Below are 25,061 nucleotides of genomic sequence, written 5' to 3'. Positions count from 1 at the left end.
GGATTCAGAGCCGGCCTCCTGGAAATTCCACGCGGCTAACTGAATCCCGCCCGAGCCCTATCGGTGGAGTGATCACGGCGCCTTGCCCCAGACTCACCTTCCCTCTCATCTGTAACCAGTCATAGCCCCCAGGACGGCTAGGGCTAAACAGCAATTCATTAACTGACAATGGTCAAGGGTTACCATGGGGACAGGAGGGGTCAGTCCCTCAGGGAAATATCTTCTGGAGCCGTTGCCACGTCGGTTAATAGTGTCCCACTCAGTTCTCATCGGGTAAAATCGGAGCAGGGTTCTCGTCATTGCAAACTGGCAGCACTAATTTACCGATACGAGTGAATATAGTTGGCCTGAGACGAAGAGCGGCCCTGTCGGACATGAAACTAATTCGGGGAGTGCTGTTCGGTGCTACAAATGTCCCCTGTCAACCGCAAATTTGTGTCTATCAGAAACACATTCTGTCAGGCACTTCCTCTACGTCAAACAGAGTTTCGATGTCACTCAAAACCCAAGCACTTAAAAGGCATTGTGAGGACTGCACATCGAAATGGGCCCGCTATACAACATCACCATGCGTAACTAAACCTCCCCCACGGCGTCCATCCTCCTGGCTCTGTCAGAAAGCCAGCAAATTGCTGGGTAAGAGAAGGCATGTTAAAGAAGGGCCAGCCGTGCGCTGCTACCTGTACGTTGACGGCAGTCTGGCTGCCTGGCGTGTGAAGTCTAGGGCGGATGTGTGAGACCTAACACAGGAAAGTTCCAGAGAAACTTTTAATGATCCCCTGGAGTGGCCATCAGTTGGCGTAATTACTTCAAACGAGCTGTGGGTCCCACCAGCTGCCTGGGTTCCACTCACGGACCCCTTTTAAATGCAAATACTGTCCGGTGTCAATCACACCCCCACAGTAAGGCGTGCACACACACGCACGCACAAGCCCACAAGCTCTTAAAACCTTACACAAGACACATGAACACATGCACGCTGCAATGTTCCCAACATAACTCAGGCTAACACACACACGCGCCTGCCCTCATTAATGCTCACACACGCTGGCCTGTCACCAGTACACACGCGCACAAAACATACATAAACCACACACATGTAGTACAAACACACACACACACGCTCTCACAATCATTTCAGCCTCCACAAAGCAGACATTTGCAGCCCGGAACATTTGACTATCCACGGTACGGCCTCATCTTAAATTACTGTGGTGACTGGCTGCCAGATCTGTTTTCCGTGGCTGCCACACCGACACCTAATGTCAACAGTTAACCTCTACCGAATCGCTAGGGAACACAAACGAACCGTATACAGACACAGCAGACTGAGAATTCCACTTACACGCCCTGACATCCCATCATCCTCCGTGATACCAGGAAGCGTGGACGCTGGCATGTGGGTGTGGTTATGTCTAGGTTTTGTTTGTGTCTGCATGCAGAAAAAACACGGGGTACAACTGCCAGCTAAAAAAGCAGATCTAATTTATTATTATTACTAGGAAATCCCATTAAATTTTTTCGCAGATGCTTAACCAAGCGTGAAAAATACGAATTACAGTACAGACATTTGAGGAAGATGTAAATGAAAGGACAAACAGAGCAAAAGGCAACAGTTCTGACAGCAGCAGAGAGGCTGGCGACGAGACCCAGGTCACCTGGTGTTTCTCATGTACTTCAGGGAGAAACAGGGCCCGGTTTACTGGTTTACTGGCTCCTCCCACACAAGTCTGTTTGGGCTGTTTGTTGTCCCACTGGTCCACGTTACTGTACCAGTCCCAGGGACAGTACCTGTCCATTGACCTGGACCATTCTCACTGGGAGAAGGCTCCATGGTCTGTCCACGCTGCCACAGTCAACTCCTTGGCTGGTCCCTCCTCATTGGACGATTGTTGCAGAGCCAATATTATAAAATAAATATTTAAAAAGCATCTTGACTGGCGGAAAGTAAACTGATCTGACAACTAAAGGAAAACCTTGTTTTCCATTCACCAACTGTCAACCGCACTGATCCACCTCAAGGAAGGAGAGAAACATTTCCTCACACATTCTGCTGGATTGCTGTACATGCCCTCCATTCCTCCAATCTCTGCCGTTCCAAATAACCCTCCCATTGCCCCATCCGGTCCCTCTCCCCGCTCAGCCCTTTAACTGACATACCCATCCTCCAGCCCCACCCCTTCCCTGCTCAGACCCTTACAGAGTGTCCTCCAGCCCCGCCCCCTGTGAGCTCAGCCCCTAACCACCCATCCTCCAGCCCTGCCCCACCCCGTCTCCTTCCTGCTCAGCTCTGCCTGCTCATCCCCGCCCCCTCCCCTGCTCAGCCCCGCCCCCTGCTCAGCCCCGTGCCTGTCCCATTAGTACTCTCTTCTTGAGGTGCTCCAGCCTGTCACTGGCCAGAGCCACCCTCAGGGCAGTGAAGAATGCACAGTAGTGGGCTGTGTTGTGCAGCATGAGCAGGACCCCAGCCAGCAGCTCATTGGTCATAAGCAGGTGGTGTAGGTACGCCCTCTGGTGGTTCCTACAGCAGTAGCAGCCACACCCCTCCACAAGTGGACCAAAGTCATCTCGGTACCTGGAGATCAGAGGCCAAAAGGTCAAACACACACTCATCAACGGGGAGTTTCATTGTTTCATTGGCTAGTGCGATAGTGGCTTGCCTGGCTACACAATCATCTTGATCTGGCCAAACGCTACGCCCACGTACGTTAGTTTCTTCTACGCAAGGAATCAGAGTAGTTCCATGATGATGATTCAGTTCCACAACTTACGCGAACTAAGGAATATTTAGGAAATCTGACAGATCACTCTAATACTTAGAGATGATCCAATTACTTGGTTAAGTGTAACACCCATCATTACGTAAATGGTTTCAATGGAAGGAGTCTCAGACTGAAACATGCAGTGAACGACAGTGCACCAGAAGACTTCAATGTGAGTAATCAGGCAAGATAGAAGCACTTGTTAAGAAAACTGACATAATCCGTCATGGACACAAACCTCTTGTCTTTCAGGTTGATCTCAAATGGAGTCATCTTGGTTTGGTCCTCTTGATAACCAGGTCCATTATTCTCAACCACATCAGCTTCTGGCTTGTCGTCATCCAACTCCCCAACTGCCAAAATATGCACCAACTGAATAAATCCCTTTAGTCACAGACATCTAGACGAATCTGATCCATTCACTGAACACACACACACACACACACACATCCTGAAACCCTACACCCTAAACCAATTATGGCCCATTGTGTTTTAATTTCAAGCTCTCCTCTTTTCGACAAAGGAAGAAAACTGTTTGGCGAGTTCCAGCCCTGTTAAAGAAAAACCACACACACAGACACCCATCTAACCACCTGACTGTCATCCCGCCTGCGCAAACACACACAAACAAAATGTTCCTTGCCCACCAGCTTCATTAAAAACACTTCTACCCAGAGAGAGCAGTGGTGGTCAATCAGAGGCCAAATGGAGTGATCCCTGTCAGAGAGAGAAGCAAGGTGGGAAAGCAGGGGGCAGAAGTACAGAGAAGAAAGAGTGAGGGAGAGATGGAACTAGAGGGAAAGGGAGAGGTCCAGCAAGAGAGAGGGGATAAGGGAGAAAGAAACAGGAGGATTAAGACGGGAAGAGAAAGACAAAGAGAGAGAGAGAAACAGAGGAGGGAGTGAAAGAACACCCTAAAATTAAGAGGGAGCAGGAATGGGGGAGTGATTCATCTTGTTAGAGAGAGAGAAGCAAAGAGCAGAAGATAAAAAGAATAGAGGGAAAGAGAGAATGAAACAGGAGATGAGCAGTAAGAGGAAGACAGAGTAAACGGGGGCACGAGGAGTGTATTATAACAGGAAAACATGAAAGAACTAACAGGACATGAGGGAACAAAAGAGGTGATTAAAGAGGAAGGTAATACTGTAGAGGGGTGGTGTAGAGGGGTGGGGTAGAAGGAGAGGGGTGGGGTAGAAGGAGAGGGGTGGGGTAGAAGGAGAGGGCTTGGGGAGAAGGAGAGGGCGAGGGCTGGGGGAGAGGGAAAGGGGTGGGGGAGAGGGAAAGGGGTGGGGGAGAGGGAAAGGGGTAGAAGGAGAGGGGTGGGGGAGAGAGGTGGGGTAGAGTGAGAGGGGTGGGGGAGAGGGAGAGGGGTAGAAGGAGAGGGGTAGAAGGAGAGGGGTAGAAGGAGAGGGAGAGGGGTGGGGTAGAGGGAGAAGGGTGGGGTAGAGTGACGGCAGGTGGATTAGACCAAAGTCTCTGGTGCTGGAGGAGGAGAACATTGGGGTGAGGGCTATGACACCACCTCCCCACAGAGCCCTCTAATTGGCTGAGAGACGATTTGGACACTCCCTCCTCATTCGCTAATGGACCCCTGTCATGTCCTCACACTCACCTCCTGAGAAGCCCATTATACCCACCCATGCTGAATCGATCAGCAAGTGTCTTCTTCAAACTTCAAGTGTGAATGTCACTTTGACCTTATATGGAGGCATATTTAAAAGTAGCAAAACGGAAAATAAGAAAGTCCCACGAATAGCTCACATTCCCCTCAGGATAACAGTAATTGCATCGTGTTTTCTTATCCGATTTTAGAGGCTAATTTAATTGTTATCTGTTAACTTGGGTTACAGTGAAATCCCCTATTGATTTCCTTTCACAGTCTGACTTACTGGCTTTGTTTTTCCAACCAATTATTGTATTTAAGAGGGCTGGTCTCTCAGCTCTGCAACCAAACAAACAGACACACAAATGTTTTCTCGGTAATGTTAATCTTACGCACGCACGCACGCACGCAGGAGAGGACTCGTGCCAGTATAACAATGAGTGGTATCAACAGGGACCAACCCCGAGAACACACAACTCACCCGTGGTCATCGCGGACCGGCTACGGCGGACCACCACAACCGGTACCGGCACTAGCCACTCGGGTTCCAAATAGCCGCTCCAGTTGGCGCGCGATAAGCACATGTGGAAAAGCACTTCCTGGTCTAACTCAAATCAACATTTGGGACGTGACGGAACGGCGGTTCGCATCGTGACTCTACGGCCTTCCGATCAGAAATGGCCCGTTGGACGTCATCCACACAGACCGAAACCCCCACGTTCTGACACCTCGTAGAAGACACCCGAGGAACGTGCCGGGTGATGCGCTAGCTTGATGGGCTTGCTGCAGTGGAACCAGCGCCGCAGTGACAAGGACAACACTGAACACCGGGTTCAACATGGCTACTCGCACAGAGAGTAACAGCACAAAAGGGGTCCAGTTTTTTTCCACCTCGCCTGCTCGTTTTGAATCAGAAACACGTTTTAAAAACCCAGTTAAACGACTGAGAGGGTGAGATTCATCTACACCACTAGGAATGCTGAAAAAATTTGTCATTCCTACGACGACACTTGAAATAATCCTGTATGCGCTCAATCCACTCCAAGCAATGTTCACGTCGTCTTGACTTTAACGCCATTGGCGTTCACTGACGGGACATGGCCGGTGAAATGCATTATCCTGAACATGTTCTGTTTTAGTGTTTCAGCTGAAGAACTCTATAGGAAAAAAAATTGGTCCTTCAATGAGGATTTTGGAAATGTTTGAATGTGTGTCCAGCTGTGCTGTTGTGGTACCGGGATAGTAAGACCGATATACAGCCAACCACCGGAGACCAGGGTTCCATCCCAGTATCCATTCAGGCCTACTGTTCTCTTGTCTGAGAGTCCCCGTTTCCAAAAGCCTCAACTACAGGCTCAGGAACAGAGTCCAAAGGACAGAACGCTTACCCCCGGAAACATCCCCAAGAGCCAGCGTAATGACAAGACATTCAATACGACAGGGTCAGATTCACCCCAGTCAATACTTCAAGTGATCAGTCACACTGGGGTTAGAGGTCACCTATTCGGCTGTCAACCGGTGCTTCCGGAACACACCGAGCTGTGGGCGGGGCCTGTGGACCCGTACCTGCCGCCTCAGGGTCGGTGGCGATGTCGAAGGCGAAGATGAGGGCACAGCCTCGCTCCGTGACCTGGAAGGGGAAGAAGCCCTCGAACAGGTCCACTCCCACCTCCACACACGAAAGCACATGGTCTGGTCGGCCCACGCCCTGCAGCAACCTGAAAGACACACAACCCATTCATATTTTTGTGAACTGAATGTTTGTATTTGTGGATTTTTTTTTTTTTTATTAAAAACTCACTTCCCTTGAATTATAGTAGACCAGCAAACCTTAATAATGAACTGGCTTGTTGTTTGCTTGTTATAGATCATCATGTACAGTGGGGAGAACAAGTATTTGATACACTGCCGATACTGCAGGTTTTCCTACTTACAAAGCATGTAGAGGTCTGTAATTTTTATCATAGGTGGGGAGGTGGTGTCAAATTAATTACTTAAAGATCATACAATGTGATTTTCTGGAAATTACAGACTTCTACATGCTTTGTAAGTGGGAAAACCTGCAAAATCAGCCGCGTATCAAATACTTGTTCTCCCCACTGTATGCTAGCAGAATCTGTTTGTACCCGTTTCATTGTTCCAGCCTCAATGAAGCAGACGCTGTCCAGCCTTACTACAGACGTGTGTCACTGTGAAAAACATTTAAGCACCAATTCCTGTCCAATCTAAAAACCCTCGTTGACCCTCCCCGACCCAATGCGGTTTAACCTACAGAGCCAACAGGTCTGTGGGTGATATTTTCCACTACATCCTCAAACGCCTCCACCCAGAGACGACACAGGGATGCTGCAGCCCTCGCTAACCAGCCACAGAGACGAATAAGTCCATGTTAAAAACATCAAGTCCCATCCAAACCTAACCGCTAACAAAACAGCTGCGCTAGTAACTGCTCATCTGCCTGCATCTAGATAGACTGATATTCTGGAACTGTAAGTATATAAATGTGAACATCAGTAAATGAATGTACCTAATATACTTACTGTTCATATCTCATCATGTTATTCAGTGGAAATCAAATGTTCATACAATCTTACAGAAAATGGCTTAAATTAAAAATATTTTCACACCTTTTTCCATCTTCAATAAGATATTGCAACCAATGACATAAGTGAAAAACAACTGGATAATTCCTCTGAAAATGTATTACAAACGAAATACTGTCAATGGCACTTTCCACTTGCATCCAATTATTTATTTTTCCTGCAGCTTCCCAATTAATTGTGGATACCTTTCGAAGGTTCTGAAAAATGCTAATATCATACAAAGTGACACACTAATGCTTTCATCGCATCTCCAAGCGATTTCCCTGAAATGCTACAGATGTACACACACACGCACACACACACAACCACCAATAAACAATGCTCTGTTCCCTGAGCAACCCACTCTCAAAGTCACTACGACTTTTCCATCTTGCTTGCTCTCACACTCTTTCCTACTTTCCATCCCTTCTTCTCACTCACACACACACACACACACACACACACACACACACACTTCTCTCTCTGCCTTGAGGCTCCACGGTCATGGTGCCCAGGTGGGTCTACTGGCTGACCCAGTACTGTCCAGACCGAGCCTCTTTAAATGAAGGGACCCCGCTCTGGCCCAAGTTAGACACTGGCTCTCAAACAAGGCCTACAGCGCCCCTCTCCTACCAGCCCCACCTCACCACCCAGAACATGCTGTCTGCCTCATCACTTCCCGGGTGCGGTGAGTCGGCCGGGGGGTTCTCCCCGGCACCGAGGCTCAGAGTAGCCGCCCGGGTTCTGTGGGGGGACGGGGAGTTCTGGGGTTGCCATGACTCCCAGGAGAGAACGCAGGGGTTGCCATGGTTTCCTGGGGGTTTTTGAGTGAGCATAATGAGTGCAGAGTGATGGGAAGGATGGAAGGAGGATAGACTAATGGGAAGGATGGAGAGGGGGTATTTCTATTAGTCCCCCCCCCCCCCCCCCCCCAGGATGTCTTAGGGTGGAGGGGGTGCGTGTGTAGGAGGGCGGGACAGAAATAAATCAGTGGGGCTGAAGGAAGTGACTGTGTGGTGCGGATGGAGTTGTAGGATGTGTGATGTTGATGGAGGGGCTGGTTCCATAAGGTTTCTCTTTGGTCTGTAATTGACCCGTCGAAACACTTCAATGGGTCACCTAATTAGGACCAAAAAAATTGACATCTAGTCTCTCGCCTCCCCTCTCCGGTCCTTGTTCTCCATCTGTCTGTAGGTGAAAGACCGTGGAAAGGCAGACAACTGACCGGGGCAGAGGAGAAATGAACAGACAGAGGAGAGGATATAGGAGGGCTGGAGAGAGGAGGGAGGGAGGGAGGAGATGAGGAGCACACAGACAGTGTTGAGGAGGCACAGTGAAAGACTTGTTTTGGAGAGCATTCTGCTTTGTGGGTAAAGCAGACAAAGAATTGCGAGAGAGACACTGAAATGGAAAAAGGAGCATTTCTATTTAGGGTTCAAGGGAGTGTGGTTGCAGACGGGAGTAAGTTTACATCTGGCAAATGGAACTGATTTAGAGGTGAATTTAAAGGCACTGTGCTTGGTAAAGCTTTATACCCCGTTTAAGACGTGTTTCTATAAATTAACCCACAAGCGCGTTAACCGTTGCACGTCCACACAAGCGCGTTAACCGTTGCACGTCCACACAAGCGCGTTAACCGTTGCACGTCCACACAAGCGCGTTAACCGTTGCACGTCCACACAAGCGCGTTAACCGTTGCACGTCCACACAAGCGCGTTAACCGTTGCACGTCCACACAAGCGCGTTAACCGTTGCACGTCCACACAAGGGCGTTAACCGTTGCACGTCCACACAAGGGCGTTAACCGTTGCACGTCCACACAAGGGCGTTAACCGTTGCACGTCCACACAAGGGCGTTAACCGTTGCACGTCCACACAAGGGCGTTAACCGTTGCACGTCCACACAAGCGCGTTAACCGTTGCACGTCCACACATACACGTTAACCGGTGCACGTCCACACATACACACCTGGGTTTGTCTTCAGGCAACTCCTTGACGGTGGTAGCGATGAGCTGGGTCCGGAGGTTCTGGTCCATCGCTGCACTATGGAACCCGTCCAGACAGAATCCTCCCACTGGACGCTTGGCCGTCTCCCTGGCCGACCGTACCCTCTCCTCCAGCACATCCCCTCCCTCCACCACCCCCAACACTTCCACCCCAGCTAGCTCCTGGACACCAGAGAGAGAAGGTGAGAGATTCAGAGGGTGTAGGAAATGGAGCCAGCGTCTGGACTCCAAGCTAACCAGGTTGCTGTGTTCCAACGTGGCATGGAGGTTCCAGCAGCGCCAGCCCCAAACGGACCTGGGTTCTGTGGTGAAGCAGCAGACACTCATCCAGATGGGCAAGGGTGCGGTCCACAGACTTGCGGACCCTCTTGCGAGATACGTTGCCGGGCCACGTCTCCCCGTCCGCCATGCTGTGGTACAGGTCTGGCCGGACAGCTTTCTGGAGCGCCATGAACTTGGCCACAGACAACGCGATGCGGCCACCACTTCCCCACACGGAAACCGTCTGACAGAACGATGGATGTTATTGTCAACTCTGATACATACAGAAAACAACGCGCGCACACACACACGTTTGCCTGTTTGTGCGTGCGATTTCCAGACAGATAGAGAATTCAGACAGACACCGACACTACATCTCCACTTTACTTCTGCTGGATAAGTAGAACCTTAAAAACATGACCTCTGACCTTGTTGGTGATGTGACCCGTGGGGCTTGATGTTGCGGGGTCGTGGAGAGAGCAGTAGAGCACTGTGTCATGGAGACCTATGAGGAACGGCTACGTTACACCACAGACCCCCTTTAGCACAACAGACGGAACAGCAGTGTAAAGTAGCGACACTGACCAGTAGACCAGTGCATAACCGTGGCCGGCGGCAGATAGAGAGAGTTTGTATTAATGTCAGAGGCTTAGTTCATTCTGTTAATTACACAGTGAACCTGAAAGTCACGCAAGAGCGGCTTATCACAGAGGCCAGCTGTTGGAGGAGATCAAAAGTGACAGAAAACAGAAAATACTGACATACAGCAATGATAGGCAGCTCACACTTAATTACCCAATCAGACGGTCCCCTCCCAGCCCCCCCCCCCCCCCCCCAACAAACAAGGCAGTCTAATAATTCCCTGTGTGTGACTGACAAGTGCTGGGATGGCAATTATGTTTTCTAATTGCCCAGCTAAGTGGTGTCACACTACAGCTAGCCCGTCCATGAGTCTTTAGTTTCCGACACGAGGGATGTTTAAAAGCCATTCTGGACGCGTGATAGACTTGGAAAGGGCTAGGTGGGTGGTGCCTCCAATGAAGTGTCTCAGCCTCTTCCACTCAGAATCATTCAGCGGTAGTGATTTACTCGTCTCTGTCGTCTCTTTAAGCTCTCTACTTAAGCCTTGTTAAAATGCATAAAGTCCTGTACACGAAGTGTACTTGAAACTAAAGACAAGGTGCTTACATTGGTGTTCATGCCTGCATTTGCCTTAAAGGGACAGTTCAGAATTTTCTGCAAATATTGCCATTTTGTTGACATATCCAGAATTAAATAAACTTGCACATAAGATTTTTATGTACTTTCATCATGTATGAAAGGTAAAGTTGAAGGAAGTAATTGGTCAAGTTAGCAATTGCTCATACAGTAGATAGCAACGTAATACAAAACAGAGACAACACAATGGTATCAGCAAACTTCTGACTCTGTTGGTAAGTAGGTAGAAACACGCTGCCGGAATTCTGAACTCTCTCTTTAAGGCAAATGCAGGCATCAATGGGCTCACACACGCGCTAAAAATGTCTTTAGATTCACAGCATGGTCACTTTTAACTGAATATTTAATAGGACATGCCCTGAGCAATATTAATTTATTGCACACGTTAGACTTATTCAATGCAATTCTGTGTGGAGTAAACATTACATACAACACAGGGATATTATTAATATTCAGAGCCAACCAACCTGCAAACTTCCCGGCTCCCTCCTTGAACTCCTCCAACACCTCCTGGTGTTCTGCTCTGAAGAAAGGACAAACAAAGCAAGTCCATCATATATTCCCATGCTGTGTGTGCGTGAGAGGGGGAAAGAGAAAGGTGAGTCTCACAGTGTGTCCAGGGTCAGCTGTGTAACTGAGGGCAGGTTTTTCAGCGTATGCAGAGTGTCCTGGGTGAGGTGCGGCACTGAGCCACACCGAGTGTACAGCAAGCAGCCCGGCACCTCCAGTGAGTGCTGTCCTGCCCTGCCGAGTCCTGTCAGCACACCCAACCGACAGCCCTGCACCACCCGGGACAGCTCCAACTTCATCCTGCTGCCTGATAGCTGAGGTAGACGGGGGATGAAGACAAAGGAAGAGAGTGGGCTTGTGTCACATTGCATTCACCTAAGTCATGTAATGATTACCATGTTCAGAATCCTGGCAATTTGTCCCTACGTTCTTACCAACAGTCAGATACGTTTGTTAAATAACTAGCTAACTAACGAGCATTTCTACCAATCACCATGCATTCTGAATAATTAACATTATTTGTAGATAAGTCAGTCAGAATGTACCCACAATGCATCAAGGATTTCATGCTTTATGCCAGTTAAAAGGTAACATATGGATAATAGAGCACGTAGAAACGGCTGATGCCAGTAAACAGATGTTCACTCTTTAGATGTTTGTCCTTTCTATGACCAAAATTGGCAATCAACGGGCTAGCTTGATGATGTTGTTAGCAATCGCTAGATCATTTTCAGTGTATTTTTACAGACTCCCAGCATCTAAATAATGGTATCTATTTAATCGCTGCATCCCCGGGAAAACGCGCATCAGATTGTGGCATGAAGTAATATGTTAATATTTTTATAATATCGATTCGGTAACCTTTCACTTACCAAAACCCAAAGCACGTGAAAACTACACGTCGCGGAGTTACGAGCCCGCGCTTCGGTCCCTTCGAAAATACGTCATTATTTTAGGAGCTCGCGGATATAGCTCATCAAACTCTTGGACTGCTGACGAATAATAATTTACGAGAGTGTGTATATGCATGATTACATTTGCAAGTCAATTAAGTGGAGTGTATAATTTGTGAGTGGACTTTGCATATTCAAGGTTGACACTTAAGCGTCTTTTTAAACATTCAAAGTTGCTATAGTTACCAAAGGGACGCTTTTGTAGACAAACATTTTGAAATGGGACTTGTAGTTAACTAAAGCCACAGTCACGTTGTCATTACCCATGATGACTGCGGTTCATTGACTACATTACCCAAGCATCTTACTATTCCGTGTACTGAGCAGTAGCAACAAGTGCTGTAGCTGCTGTAAATTCTGGATAAACTTCAAACATTTTATTACAACATTTGATTTATTCGTTGCTTTTTGTAAATGTAGTGTGTAGTCAATAAAACATTATTCTAAGAACAGTATTAGTCTGCCATATACAAAATTGATTAAAGACTACAAGTTGCATCTTCTGTGTAGCCTGCCAGGTAAAGCAATATTCTTTCTAAACTGGTGTACACTCTACAGCCTTCAAAATAAAAATGGCATACTCACATAAGCCTGATATGTTCTGCTGGAAACGATTCACTAAGTCTAAAAGCCACACTGCAAATAAGGTGAGCTATTATAATGTTTATGAATACGTGTGTTCATGTATTACTAGCCATGCTTTTGACTAGAAGTAACCCATCGGCATTGTAAATGTATCGAAATTATCTTTGTTACCGGCGTTGACATGCAGAAAACTTTTTAAATAAATGAAAATAGGACTTTTAATAGGAATACATTTAGCACAAATCATCATTAATTGATTATCTGAATGTATAGAAATATCTTCCTATACGTGAATATACGTCGTATTCACTTACAGAAGAGAAATCTATCTAGGTGGATGCATGAAAGTGTCCTCTATGCTGTGTTACTTGAGTGCGGCTTAAGAATGTATGGATTTACAGGTCTCAATGAACCTGTAATTTTATTGGCCTTTCTAAGATCCTTAGAGACAGGGATACTTGATTTACTCAGAAAGAGAAAAAAAAAAGTCAACTGCCATGTGAAATTAATCTGAAATGATCAGCTGAAATTAGGCACTGTTTTGAGCTCTCTACTGGAAATAATCCTTGGATATTAAGCACTGGCTGGACTCTTGGTTCCACAGTCACCTTTTAACCACTGTCTCCCTCTGTGAGACTCTCTGGTTATATAACTAAAGCTCAGGTGACAAAGCAACATATTTCAACTTTTATTGACCATATTTGCTTCTGCTCTGTCTGTGCTCTCTGCCTGATAAATAAAGCCTGGCTCATGTCCTCACTCATTTTCTGCAATAACAGGTGGAGCTCAGTAATGGTGATATTGACCAATGGATGAAGGTGAGCACTCTTTCATTCATTTTGTTGTTGGTGACTTTCACATTACCGCCAGGAACCAGATATGGAATGTTTGTGCATGCTCTGGTCTTTTTATAAGGATATATTTATTGAATACGTTTTTTTTTTCTGTATTTCCAGAGAGTGGAAATGGCATCAGACTTTGCAGTGAGCAAGGTTTTTCTTCCAAAGAAGCCCCATTCAGGGATAAGCAGTCATATATTGGCACTGCAAAGCACAGATCAGCTGCAGGATCATGACGAAGCATACTGTGAAGGTGGGGCTCACAAACACACATTTTAGGAACCTATATTCCATGCAGACACAAAGACTTTCCCAATCCATGACCATAGAACCTAACCTTATCACTAAACCTTACCCTGATTCAAAATCTAACCACTGACATCTAAGAAAAAAATAATACTATTTCCCCTTTGGGGATGATTGAAATGTTCCCCAAATCGTGTTCGCCCGTAAATACATTTAGACATGCCAACAATTCTACTTGGTGTTGAGGTGCAGCTAGTGGTAGATGACATAGTAGGACAGACTACACAACTACTTATGTCAGCATATTGTACATTTACAGTAAATACACTATGTAGTGAGTGTATGAGCAGAAGCATAATTAGCGGTTAGAGTATATCCTATACATTCGTTTACAGTAATTAGCAGTTCAGTGTGAATAGTATATAGATGTCCTTAAATGTAGGGAGATGGGAAGAGACTGGGAGTCGTTTAGTGCAGGTTTTAATTAGCAATTAGGAGTTATTTTAATGTGGCTAACGAAATCCTGTTAATATTTGTGGGGCAGATGGCCTCTTCATGAGGTCCACAGCACGGGTAAAGAAACCGTTCAGGTTCGACAGGTTTTTTGGTCATGCTCCACCTGACCGTTGGCTCTGCTGGCAGCTGCTGACCCTTTCCAGACTCTACAGTGGTGTTGCGGTAAATCTCCACGTGGGGCCGACTCAGACCCAAACCGGACGGTGATTAGGAGGTGAGGGTGGACTCTATGGTTGATGTGCAAGTCAGACTCAGCTTAAGACCCTGCTGGATGTTTATTTTTCTTCCTATTGCCGTAAGTACATCCAACTGTGAGGCTTCATGGTTTTCGCCGAGGTGTTGTCCTCCCACCGGATGCGGTGGGAAATGATGGACCCGGGGACATGTTATTGTTTAGCTGAACTAACAGCAGAGCTCTGGGTTGGTGGTGGGCAGACTTTCCTGAAGCCCAACACAACTTCTGCGGCTTTGTCGGTTGTAAGTACCAGGTCATTTCACCTCCATCGGCGTCAGTAGTGACTTGTTGACTATGTCCATGAAAACGGGTTGAGCTGGTCAGAACCAGGTTTAGCTTGGGCTGGGGGAGGCGGTCCAAGCCTGACAGCCTTCCCGTAGTTCTGTTTTCAAGTTCTCACAGATGTAATAACATTTGAACACACACAAACATGAATACACGTTTACCGTCCTTGTGTGGACACAAGTTTATTCCAATTCAAAATCCTATTTGGCTTAAGCCTGAACCCAAACCTTACCTTAACCCCAAACACCGGATGTTATCCCCAACCCTAACTCCTAAACCTGAAAGCCTACCGTTCTGGTATGTACACAATACACTAGATATTTTAATATTATTCAAGCGATGAAGTACTTTCATCCAAACTGCGTGTGACAGTGTTTTCTAAATGAAACAAAGATCCATCTATTTGAAAGATGAAAGTAGTAAAACAGCAGGTCCAATGGCCAAGCAATAGCAAGCTGTCTAAATATCTAGGAATGGTTCAAGGGATCTTTGACCTGCCCCCAAATTGATGTAGATTTTGGGTAATGATTTGTTTGTGGTACTTGGACTGATGTTCTGACACACCAAATAATCTACACAGAATGTTGGTGGATGGTTTGGTCAAGGTGTCAGACAAAAATATTTTGTTGTTGTACCATTCCTATTTTAACATTTTGTATCATACATTTGTTTCCCCCGATCCCCATCCCCTGTAGCCCAGGCTCTTCTTAGTGATTGGATGAACAGCAAGTTGCGCCTGGAGCTGGAGAAGGAGGAGGATGTGATTGGCTCCCCTGAGATGAACGGTCCAGTAGCCCCGCTGCCTGTCCAGCCTTTATCTGTGGACTACAGCAACTTTGATGGTACAGAGAGGTTCACCTAGGCAACAACACAAATATGTAACTCCTTCCCACACAGACAGCATGAATCAGGCGTCCCTCTATACCTTGTTTTATAAAGTTGAGTGGATTCATGTCAACACGGTCAGGGACACACAGTTAGAACCTAACTTCAGCCGCTCCCCCATGTCCCCCTCTCAGACCTCTACTCCCACCTGGCTGAGGAAGAGGAGGAAAGCTCAGTGGTCAGCAACTTTCTTCAGGACCTCATGGAGTGTGAGGTTCTGGGTTCTGGGATAGCGGAGGACCTAGCGCTGGACTCTGAGGAGCGAGACAGGAGGAAGAGGAGGAACCCAAGCCTCACCATGGAGGCACGCCACCGTCAGGTACAGAACCCCGGAGTGACAGTCTCAGGATTAGCTAGATTCTTTGGTTGAAGCTGTACTTTGGCATTGACATTGAGAGCCGGTTGGAAGTCCCCGGTAAAGGGAATTGATTAAAACAGGCATACTTTATTCATACATCTGTCTTTCATGAACTCACCCGTGTAATGACTGCATTCTACTTATTCTAGGTTCGTGAGAACCGAGTGCGGCGGGAGGCAGAGCGTGTGAGGCTGCGGAGAGATGAGGAGGCGCGGAGGGAGGCAAGAGAGGAGGCCCAGAGGAGGGAACAGGAGACGGAGAGGCAGAAGAAACAGGAGGCACGCAGGCAGGAGGAGGTGCTGCAGCACGAGATGGTGCAACTGCGCCGCGAGATGGAGGAGAGGAGGAACCTTGAGCAGCTAGCCAGGCAAAGGTACAGTTACATGGGCAGTCCAACAGGGCCACGTGTTCAGTACACAAATTGGTTTTGGACCAGCGGTCTGAGCCCAGCTCAATCTCCTCAACATCATCCCTCGAAGATCTCATTCAGCAGGCTGTAAAATAACCTGTCAGGGTTCTGTGGGTCTGACTGTGACTGGTTGTCCCCCCCGCCCCAGGGAGAGGGAGAAGGTGGGGCTCCTGCCAAACCCATCGCTCTCTGTCGCACCAAAACAACAGCAGTCCCATATACAACGGTCACACGCGATGCAGCAAGCCGAGGCCAGGGCCCAGATGGTAAACCTGCAGGTCAGTGGAGTGCGTGGGCTGGAGGGGATGGTCCTCTTGTATTGTCTGTGTGTAATAACAGTATAATTACATTGTGTGTAATAACAGTATAATTACATTGTGTGTGTAATAACAGTATTATTACATTATGTGTGTGTAATAACAGTATTATTACATTGTCCGTGTGTAATAACAGTATTATTACATTGTCCGTGTGTAATAACAGTATTGTAACATTGTGTGTGTTTAATATCAGTATTCTTATGAATGTTTACACTTCAACAGTGTCACTGTGTATCATGTGACAACTGTATTCTGAAAGCATGCGTCTGCCACACGAGTCGACCGTCGTGTTTGTGTTGAGAGCGTCGTGTGTGTTTCCTAAGCGTCTGCAGAGGCACTTCTCCGGCTGGTACACGGTGCTGTTGGAGCGGAGGGTTCGGATGGGGAAGGCAGCGGCGCTCTGTGACTGGAAGAGGGGGCTGAGAGCGTGGAGAGCCTGGAGGGCCCTAGTGTGGGCAGGACGAGAGCAGAGGGAGGTGGAGAGAATTGAGGAAGAGCTACGAACCCAGAACCGGTAACCGCACAAAATGTACACACCGGGAACAGAACACAACGTAAGCTCACCCCCCAAACTACAGTAGCTGGAAATGGTTCAGCCTTTTCCCACAATCTGAATGTAAAACTGTTTTGGAGTAGCTGGCCCTGGACTCTGTAAGTTCCTGTCTACACTGATCATGCATTTTACACTCTGTTACATAGGCTGATTTCTCACATAGATGCACTCAGATTCCATGAAGTTACAGACCTGAGATAAGACCAACTGGTGAAGCAGTTTGGTAGTAACCGATTTCGTGAACGCCGAAAAAATCTGCCCTATCACTGGTCACAGTTATCACGCGTGTGTGTGTGTGTGTCTCTAACGGGGGTGTTGTCCCGTTTACCCTTGCAGACTCTGCCAGGTGGCACTAGAGAGCGACCGGAGGAGGGTGTTAAGGCGATGCCTGAGTGATTGGCAGCTGTGGTGTCGGGCGGAGAGAGAACGCCGGGAGCTGTTAGCACAGCAGGATGCGACGCGCCGCAAGATGGCCGCCCTCATCAGTGCCGTGACAACTCGGAAGCTGGAGGCGATCGAGGCGCCCACTCCGGAGTCGGCCCTAGCCCCTCGTAAGACCGACCCATCAGGGACTGCAGAACCGGTGAGTGTAGGTGGAATACGCTTCTTCCTGAGGAAAGTGAACCCAAATAGGAGGATGACACAGAGACTCATAGACATTTGCTGTAGCGTATCGCAGTAGGCTAGTAAGGTAGTAATGACACAAATCATTACGACCTCACAGGAATTAAGGTATTAATGATTTGTATTCATGAATTAAACATTGGCTCTACTTTAATTCTGTGGTGGTCTAATGAATATAAGCAATGCATTTTATTTTCTGTCGGTTTGGTGAGACGTCCTACAGCGTCTATGTCTATCAGCATCAACTGAATAAACAATTTCAGAGCTCCTCTCTTCGCTTGACTTGGCCCATACTTTTTTTTCACTGTGAGTCTATCATCCAGGGAAATAAACTTTCCCCTGCATGATAAAATATTCAAAACGCTGCAAGGTTTCGTTTAGTCCTCGGAGAGAAAGAAGAGACAAAAAGACAACAATGGAATGGTGGAGCTTGTGTGAAACAAAGCAACAAGGAAACGGCGAAAGAAGCACAGTGACTTCGTCCACATGATAGACCTCATCCCATTTCCACGTGACCCCTAAACCTCACTTACTGTTTTTACAGAAAGGTCAGTCGGGGTTAGGACCGGTTGGGCCTGCCCCCTCACCTGCCTGTCAAGGTGGCAAAAACTTGTGTGCCACGCCCACCCTACCCTGGCAAGTGACTCGGCGTCATGCAGCACTGACTGCTGGTGAGTGACAGAAGAAGAACAACATGACCCTGTGTTAGACATTAGTGGACTCCACTCCCTTCCTGACATCTCCTCTATATCCACACTATAACTTCTATCAAGTAGGGGTTGGAGACAGTGTTTTCGCAATCTCTGTTCCAAACATAAGGAAACATTTTGTTTCTGTTCTCCTCAGAATCGAATTTGAACCAAGAAAACAAATACCGGTGATGAGGGGAGAAGAAACAGGTTTCACAGTGGATGATTTAGTTGTAATATTTTCAGCAGCTGAGCGCTTCGACAGCAGAGCCCAGCAGATGGTTGAGGCGGGGGAGAGGGGCGGAGATGGCAGTGTAAACCCCGCCCCCCGGGGTCATGGTGCGGAGTGGCGTGGGGGGCGTTTCGAGCACCGCCATCTCAGCCAGCAGCAGACCATCGCTGAGCAGAGGAGGCTCCTCCGGGAGCAGCAGGAGCAGATTGCACGCCTTCAGGAGAAGCAAAGCATGATGGGATTGAAGCAGGAGTCTCAGATGGCTCAGCCTAACGTTCCAGCAGGCCCGTGGCTGACGACAACTGAACCTAAACAGACCAGGTAGGTCCTTCATGACATCACCATGGGGACCAACCCAAAGGTTCCTAGGGGCCCGCGGTCGTGTTTGTCCCAGCCGGGGCCCCAGAATTCTCCTGAAACCTGAAAACCATTACCCAGGCCATGCCCCATGGCCAACCCATACTGTGTGGCACTGCATAGAAATGAGTGTTTCCGCTTCAACAGATCTACGTGATCTGTGATTGAACAGGCTGATTTCAGTCACAGAGGTCTGGGTAGGATTTAAAGGGATCACCTAATACCGCAGTTTAATTTGCAGTGGAAAATTGCGGTATGGAGTGAACATTAATTGGTTGTGAGACTCGTGACTTGTGGACACCTATGTGTGACTCAGAGCCGGCAGCGGAGCGCTTTGTGGTTTTGGCAGCCATAAAAGACTCTCAAAATACTGCAGTGTTTGAGGCAGAATACAAGACAGAATCCTTTCTTAGCAAACTTGATCAATGTTTCATCAAGAAATGCACATTTTACGTTGTAATATACACTATTTGGTTATGTAAAGCAAGGGGTATTTCAAAATGCAATTCTCACAGTACTCTTGATATGATTCTCATCTCTCGTTAAATGCTCTTTTACTCATTCTCAGTCCATCTGCTGTTTTGAGACACATCACCTGACCGTCTGGTAAACCTGCAGGTTTTTTGAGAACTACATAAAGAAAGTGAATCACACCAGATGTCTTTCCAGCCTGAGTCTCCTGAGCATTGTTTAATTATTACACGTTCCCCAGCCGTTTACCTGCGGGTTAATATCAAAACAATACAATCACATGTTATATTGTTTCGTGTCAAAGACATCTTTTGGTCAAATAAGGGATGGAAATAGTGGACATTTCCAGTTCTGTCCATTTCAATGTTTAGTGCAGATGCAGTACCGAATGTGAAAATGTGTAGCACATTACATTCAAAGAGCAATGTGGAGACAATCTTGCATGTTTTGCTGTTGGATTAACTGCTTGAGAAAAGAGCCACACTGCCAGGACATCATGTTGTGTTTCAGCGGATAAACCAATGAATGAATTATGTCTCACAGTATGTCAGTGGTCATGTACTGCCGGATGCAGACAAACATCCATAATGTTCTGTGTTAGGATTTCAATGGAAGTCTGACCAGTTTTCTTTTACAAAGAGTTTGAAAATCTACCACATTTAGTGACATACTTTAGTGATCTAAAAAAAAAAACGTGTTTATGACGCTGTTGTTGCTAAATCATCGACACAGGTTACACGTGATTGGGTTTGATGAAACACCGCACCCCTTCCCCCTTGAGAATGGAAGCCAGGACCATGTGAGATTGACTGTGGTAATAAACGTTCTGCTGCAGTCATATTTCCCTTCATATTATTCCAATACCTGAATGGGTCTGCCGAAGCGTTTGGTAAATGTGTCCGTGTGAACCTCGGCAAGGTTGTTGGCTCTGGTCGCGTCCCTGGTCGCGTCCTCGGACCAAACGGAGCGTTTTACGGACACATTCAACCAGTTTCTCCCTCAACCTAGTCACCCGACAACGCCTGCTTTAAAATGGCCGCCACCGTCTCAGTACCAAAACACACCGATATGACGGCGCTGAAAGACTAGCACTCTGTGTCACTCACTGATCCTCATCCCCATTGGACCAGCCGACTTGGACCCATCGCCGTTTGCGTAACGCCCCAACAGAACCATAGATTATGAGAACTGGGTCACTTACGTCCTGGCCCAGGGGTCAAGGGTCAGCAACACCCCCTCCCCTGACCCTTCACCCGGTGGTGGGGCCTCCAGGGCTTCCCCGTGACGGTGTGGCCAAGTGCAACCGGAACTCAGTCAGCGAGTTCGCCGACGACGAAGGTTTGGTTTTGAGGTTTGAGCTCTGGTGGAGTGGTGGCAGGAAAACAACCTATCCCTCAGTGGACATAAAAAAATAAAAACTGATTGTGTCCTTCAGATGACAGAAGACCGATCACGCCCCTGTAATCGTTGCCGCGGTCGCTTTGAAGCGAGTTGAAAGTGAAAAGCTGCTCGCTGTGCACTTTGTTCAGATCCGATCACACTAACAATGCGGGACAGCGCCTCAGAAACCTCAGGTGGCTGAAGAAATGTCGCCTGTCTGAAACTCTCTTAACGCACGTGTACACACACACACACACACTCACACACACACTCACACGCCACCTTGCTGTGCCCTGTCATGTACATTATGATCACTTTCCATCTTTTTTGTAACTTCATATCCTGTTTATTTTCTTGTTGTATTTGTACATTTATGATTATAACAGGAGATTTAAAGAAAGTATAGAGTTTCACTGTCTGAATTTTCTTTTCAACCGAGAGAGGCTGTGGTGTTTACATAAACTCCAAAACTTTGAAACAAATTAAGTCTTCTTCCCTTTTGTTCACATACAACAGGAGATATTTTTGTCTTGTACCCTCCCTGAAAATGACAAGTCCTGAAGTAGTCCCCTGTGTGACGGCCCAGTAGGGTCATTCAGGGATGTTGAAGAGTGAATATTTGATGAGTGTTTCTGGGGGGGGTGTCTTCTGCGTTCCAGGACAGGGAGTGCCCCTGAGAGGAACGACGGCCGCTCCTCTGTCACCAGGAAAGCCGCTGTGGTTCGACCCTGTCCTGCAGTCAGGGGTGAGTCAGCACATTCACCTAAATGCTCTGATTAAATAATTAAAATGGATAATTAACATGCAAAATATATTACTTGGGCCCTCAACCCAAAATGCTGGTCTAAGTGAGAAATTTTAACAGATATAAATGTACATGTAACCTGCCCAGCTCTGAGAGCTAAGAGACAGACAGACAGACAGACAGACAGACACACACACACACACGTTTTCTCTATGTAATAAGAAGGGGAGACAGACTGAGAAAACATACAGACACTTTATGGACAAACACACACACACACAATTTTAAACATTCTCTTTTAGCACACAAGATCAAAATGTGTGTAGCTAGCCTCTGCCCCTTCTCTCTCCCTCCCCCAGCCATGGAAGAACGTGCTCGTCAGCGAGCTGAGCGCCGGATGGAGGTGGAGAACCTGAAGATTAAAAAAGAGGAGGAGAGACTGGTGAGAAATAGCCCTTTATGCCCCTGGCGGTTATGGGTTAATTTGGCGACATTCAGAAAGATGTACAGGTCTTCTGATGGGAAGGTTCACAGGGGAAGGTTCAAGTGTATATTAAGTTATTGGGGTTAAATTGGATGTTTGCAGAGGTGCGTTGTTTACATGGGAGTGTCCGGCCAGTGGGGCGTCGTGAGACACGCAGCGTTTACATCCAGGATCACTCCCCTCTTCTCAGGCCCAGCTGAAGGCAGCAGAGGAGCACAGGGAGAGGGAGGAGGACGAGGAGAAACGGAAGGCGGTGGAGCAGAGGAGGGAGGAGAAGAGAAAAGAGCGAGAGGTGACGCAGCGTTTGTTCACAGTACCAGTCTGCCAGTGCCCGTCATCTAACGCATGAAAACCTGCCAGTTCACAGCACCTCTGTGTGTTCAGGCCTTCAGAGGCTGCGAGGGTTTAACCTTTCAGGGCATTTGTCCTGTTTAAAATATCCACAAATTTGAGGGGGGGGACGACAACACATCACTAGTCTGTAATGGCTGATGCTCACACCCCCAGATAAGGGCGTTGGAGCAGGAAAGAATGCACGAAGTACATGCGAGTTCCCTGTCCGGCGATGCTTGTCACAGTTCTACCAAAAAATTCTGATAGATCTTCTCAATTCGGCGATGTCCTTGTGCCGTGTGTCTCTATCCCGTGTGTCTCTATGCCGTGTATCCAGAGAGACGAGGACATGCGGAGGAGGCTGGAGCGAGGGCAGCTTCTCAGGACCCGGGCTCAGCAGCACTATCGCACAACGCTGTTACTACGACGAGGACTGGCGCCATGGAAACGCCTAGTCGCCATGAACCAAAGCAACAGTCAGGTAAATCACCGACCCGGACGGCCTCATGCAGAGTCTGCACACACTCTGACGCTGCGACAGAGAGATAAAGAGGATTAGAGATGTAGATAGAGACAGTGGCTGGGGGAAAGATTGGCCTGATTAATGATGCTCAGGGTACTGTGTGACCTCCCCACAATGTGTCCCATCCAGGCAGCCAGCATACCGGTAACACGTTTTACACTCAGTGGCTAGTTAGTCGGCTATAGCGAAATGAATCTCCCCCTACAGACTCGGGACTGTTTGGTTTTGCCCGTCTAACATTTAACCAGTGACCTACGCAACTTTTGAGAGTTTCATGTGATTGTGCGTGCCAGACAGCAACGCACGCTTTTCAAAGCACATGAGTCTGGGATTTGCTGGAGAACGGCGCAACAAACGACCACAACAAAACATCCACCACAGGGAATCCTGGAGGCCAAAACGGCATACTGATGAAAGAGGTAGAAGGAGAACGGCAAAATAACACGCAGGCTAAGAAGCAGATAACAGAGAAGTACAACAGCAGCATGCAGAACGCCATCACTGACCAGCGATCCCATGGAGAGCCGCCACAACAACAGGTTATGGGCTTTGGCGTGAGCCGGACCGCAGTGTACCTGCACCGACGCCCAATCGGCAGCGATTCATCCCCAACCCTCCCATGAACCAACACCCTTGTGGAACGCACACAGAAATTACGGCCCATGAAAACAAGCAAAGGTCAAGGGAGGTCGTATCCGATAACCAATGGCCGTGCCTAATAAACTCTTCGTTGTTGAATAGCAGCATTGCCTTTCTGGCTAGAATCGCACACATAGAGGAGAATGCATTGTGCTGTCGGTTCTTCAATGCGTTCGTAAGAGGTAATTTTCAGCAGCTGTGCTGGCTCCTTATCCCTCAACAGCAGGCCGTCGCCGACCTGCCTGGCAACGTCGATAGGTGTTGATGTGTATGAAGCGTTCCTTTCTTTTCCCTTCCCAGCTGGCTGGGGCTCATCACAGGCGGACTGTCCTGAAACGGTGCATCCTGTCCTGGCAGCAGGCCGCGGGAGAGTCCTTGGCTCAGAAGCGGGCCTCCGCCGACCGACTGCACCAACATGCCCTGCTGGGGAGGTGCCTGGGCGCCTGGAGGCGGGTGAGCGCATAAGCACGCCGCGCACGCCGCTGAATACATAGCAAACACAATCACACGCATGGAAGCATAAGAGGACGCTCTTTGTACTCTACTGGGCACACGGGCGGGTTCTGGTCCTGGTTCACCGGTCGTGTGGCCGGTTGTCCTCTGGCCGTTGCTGTATCTATCCGAGACCGGTTCTGTTTGACCTTTTCTGTCTCAGCTGAAGGACCACCGTGTGATTCTGGAGGGGCGGGCCGAGCGGTTCTGGCGCACGCGCGCTCTCAGGCGGGCTCTGACCGGGATGTTGGACCAGGTGACACGAGAGAGGATGGCCGAGTGGGACCGGGAGCGTCAGGCTCAGGAGCACAGTGACAGGTGGGGTGGCGTTTTTCCCCGGGCCTTACCGATACCAGCCGGTCCTCCTCTTCATCCAGTCAGTCACTTCCTCCCACACAACAGCCTGGCGTGGTAATGTCTTTACAAGCCGTTCTGTCTGATCCGCCCCGTCCCCTCTCTGTCGTGGGCGTCTGTCCGTCCGTCCGTCTGTCTGCTCTAGGCGGGTGCTTCGGAGCTGTTTCCAGCGCTGGCGGCAGTATCCGGGATGGCTACGCCAGGAGCGGGAGCGGGAGGCGAGACGGGATCGGCTGAGACGCAGGGTGGCGGAGGTCCTCCCGGACTTCTGCTCCTCTCCCCTGGACAGTCCCTGGTGACCAGCCCCTCTATGACCCAGAATCGACCCAGGACAACCAGACAGAACAGCTGTTGTAACAAGCAGCCATATCGGTTGTCAGTGGACTGAGAAAGCTTGATAAAAATCCTAAGCAACAACGTAAGAAAATACTTACGTCAATGACTCATTTGATTTATTGTATTTGAATGTATTTTTGTTTTGAAGTCAAGGTTTGACGCTTTTTGACATGAAGGCATTAAAAACAGAAAGGATTTTGCTATTCATTTCATCATAAGCACATCTCACTGTGGTTTGTGTTTCAGTGCTTTTGTTGTTTTATTCATTTAATATT

The 25,061-nt window shown here is 48.1% G+C and overlaps 2 protein-coding genes across 7 annotated transcripts; one reads left to right on the top strand and one right to left on the bottom strand.

Moving 5' to 3' along the window:
• Positions 1-1,468: 1,468 nt before the first annotated feature.
• qtrt2 (queuine tRNA-ribosyltransferase accessory subunit 2) lies at positions 1,469-11,921 on the bottom strand. 3 transcript variants are annotated; one of them, XM_010890038.5, is made up of 9 exons: positions 11,816-11,921; positions 11,043-11,257; positions 10,901-10,956; positions 9,644-9,720; positions 9,250-9,459; positions 8,917-9,116; positions 5,866-6,083; positions 3,001-3,115; positions 1,469-2,575 (listed from the first exon to the last, which is right to left on the bottom strand). In XM_010890038.5, exons 2-9 carry the CDS (start codon positions 11,240-11,242, stop codon positions 2,338-2,340), a joined length of 1,314 nt encoding a protein of 437 aa, XP_010888340.2. In that variant the 5' UTR covers positions 11,243-11,257; positions 11,816-11,921; the 3' UTR covers positions 1,469-2,337. The 3 variants fall into 3 exon arrangements, with proteins under 3 accessions (XP_010888340.2, XP_010888342.2, XP_019897141.2); XM_010890040.5 differs by having other exon boundaries at positions 5,932-6,083; XM_020041582.3 differs by lacking the exon at positions 11,816-11,921 and adding an exon at positions 11,493-11,558.
• Positions 11,922-12,231: 310 nt separating this feature from the next.
• On the top strand, positions 12,232-25,004 carry ccdc191 (coiled-coil domain containing 191). Of its 4 annotated transcripts, none has more exons than XM_020041592.2 (18): positions 12,232-12,543; positions 13,261-13,299; positions 13,438-13,573; positions 15,298-15,444; positions 15,622-15,806; positions 15,995-16,218; positions 16,403-16,532; positions 16,898-17,088; positions 17,464-17,710; positions 18,296-18,422; positions 18,690-18,993; positions 21,540-21,625; positions 21,985-22,067; positions 22,300-22,401; positions 22,780-22,923; positions 23,905-24,057; positions 24,260-24,414; positions 24,596-25,004. In XM_020041592.2, the coding sequence occupies exons 1-18, from the start codon at positions 12,469-12,471 to the stop codon at positions 24,747-24,749; spliced, it is 2,682 nt and encodes an 893-aa protein (XP_019897151.2). In that variant the 5' UTR covers positions 12,232-12,468; the 3' UTR covers positions 24,750-25,004. The 4 variants fall into 4 exon arrangements, with proteins under 4 accessions (XP_019897151.2, XP_019897150.2, XP_019897152.2 ...); XM_020041591.2 differs by having other exon boundaries at positions 18,687-18,993; XM_020041593.2 differs by having other exon boundaries at positions 18,687-18,993; positions 22,212-22,401; positions 24,596-24,686.
• Positions 25,005-25,061: the final 57 nt, after the last annotated feature.

The sequence above is a fragment of the Esox lucius genome, chromosome 21 (genome assembly GCF_011004845.1).
Source record: "Esox lucius isolate fEsoLuc1 chromosome 21, fEsoLuc1.pri, whole genome shotgun sequence".
Taxonomy (NCBI): domain Eukaryota; kingdom Metazoa; phylum Chordata; class Actinopteri; order Esociformes; family Esocidae; genus Esox; species Esox lucius.
Note: the sequence above shows the minus strand (reverse complement) of the source record. Positions and strands in the feature narration are given on the sequence as shown.

What these genes read in the sequence shown, in the direction of transcription:
- qtrt2 (XM_010890038.5), bottom strand. Translation starts at nt 11,242, where the DNA reads ATGAAGTTGGAGCTGTCCCGGGTGGTGCAGGGCTGTCGGTTGGGTGTG. An exon ending in CGGGTCACATCACCAACAAG is followed by an intron (nt 9,460 to 9,643) that starts GTCAGAGGTCAT and finishes TCGTTCTGTCAG; the next exon opens with ACGGTTTCCGTGTGGGGAAG. An exon ending in TGCTTCACCACAGAACCCAG is followed by an intron (nt 9,117 to 9,249) that starts GTCCGTTTGGGG and finishes TCTGGTGTCCAG; the next exon opens with GAGCTAGCTGGGGTGGAAGT.
- ccdc191 (XM_020041591.2), top strand. Translation starts at nt 12,469, where the DNA reads ATGGCATACTCACATAAGCCTGATATGTTCTGCTGGAAACGATTCACT. An exon ending in TCATGCAGCACTGACTGCTG is followed by an intron (nt 18,423 to 18,686) that starts GTGAGTGACAGA and finishes TAATATTTTCAG; the next exon opens with CAGCTGAGCGCTTCGACAGC. An exon ending in GCTCAGGAGCACAGTGACAG is followed by an intron (nt 24,415 to 24,595) that starts GTGGGGTGGCGT and finishes TGTCTGCTCTAG; the next exon opens with GCGGGTGCTTCGGAGCTGTT.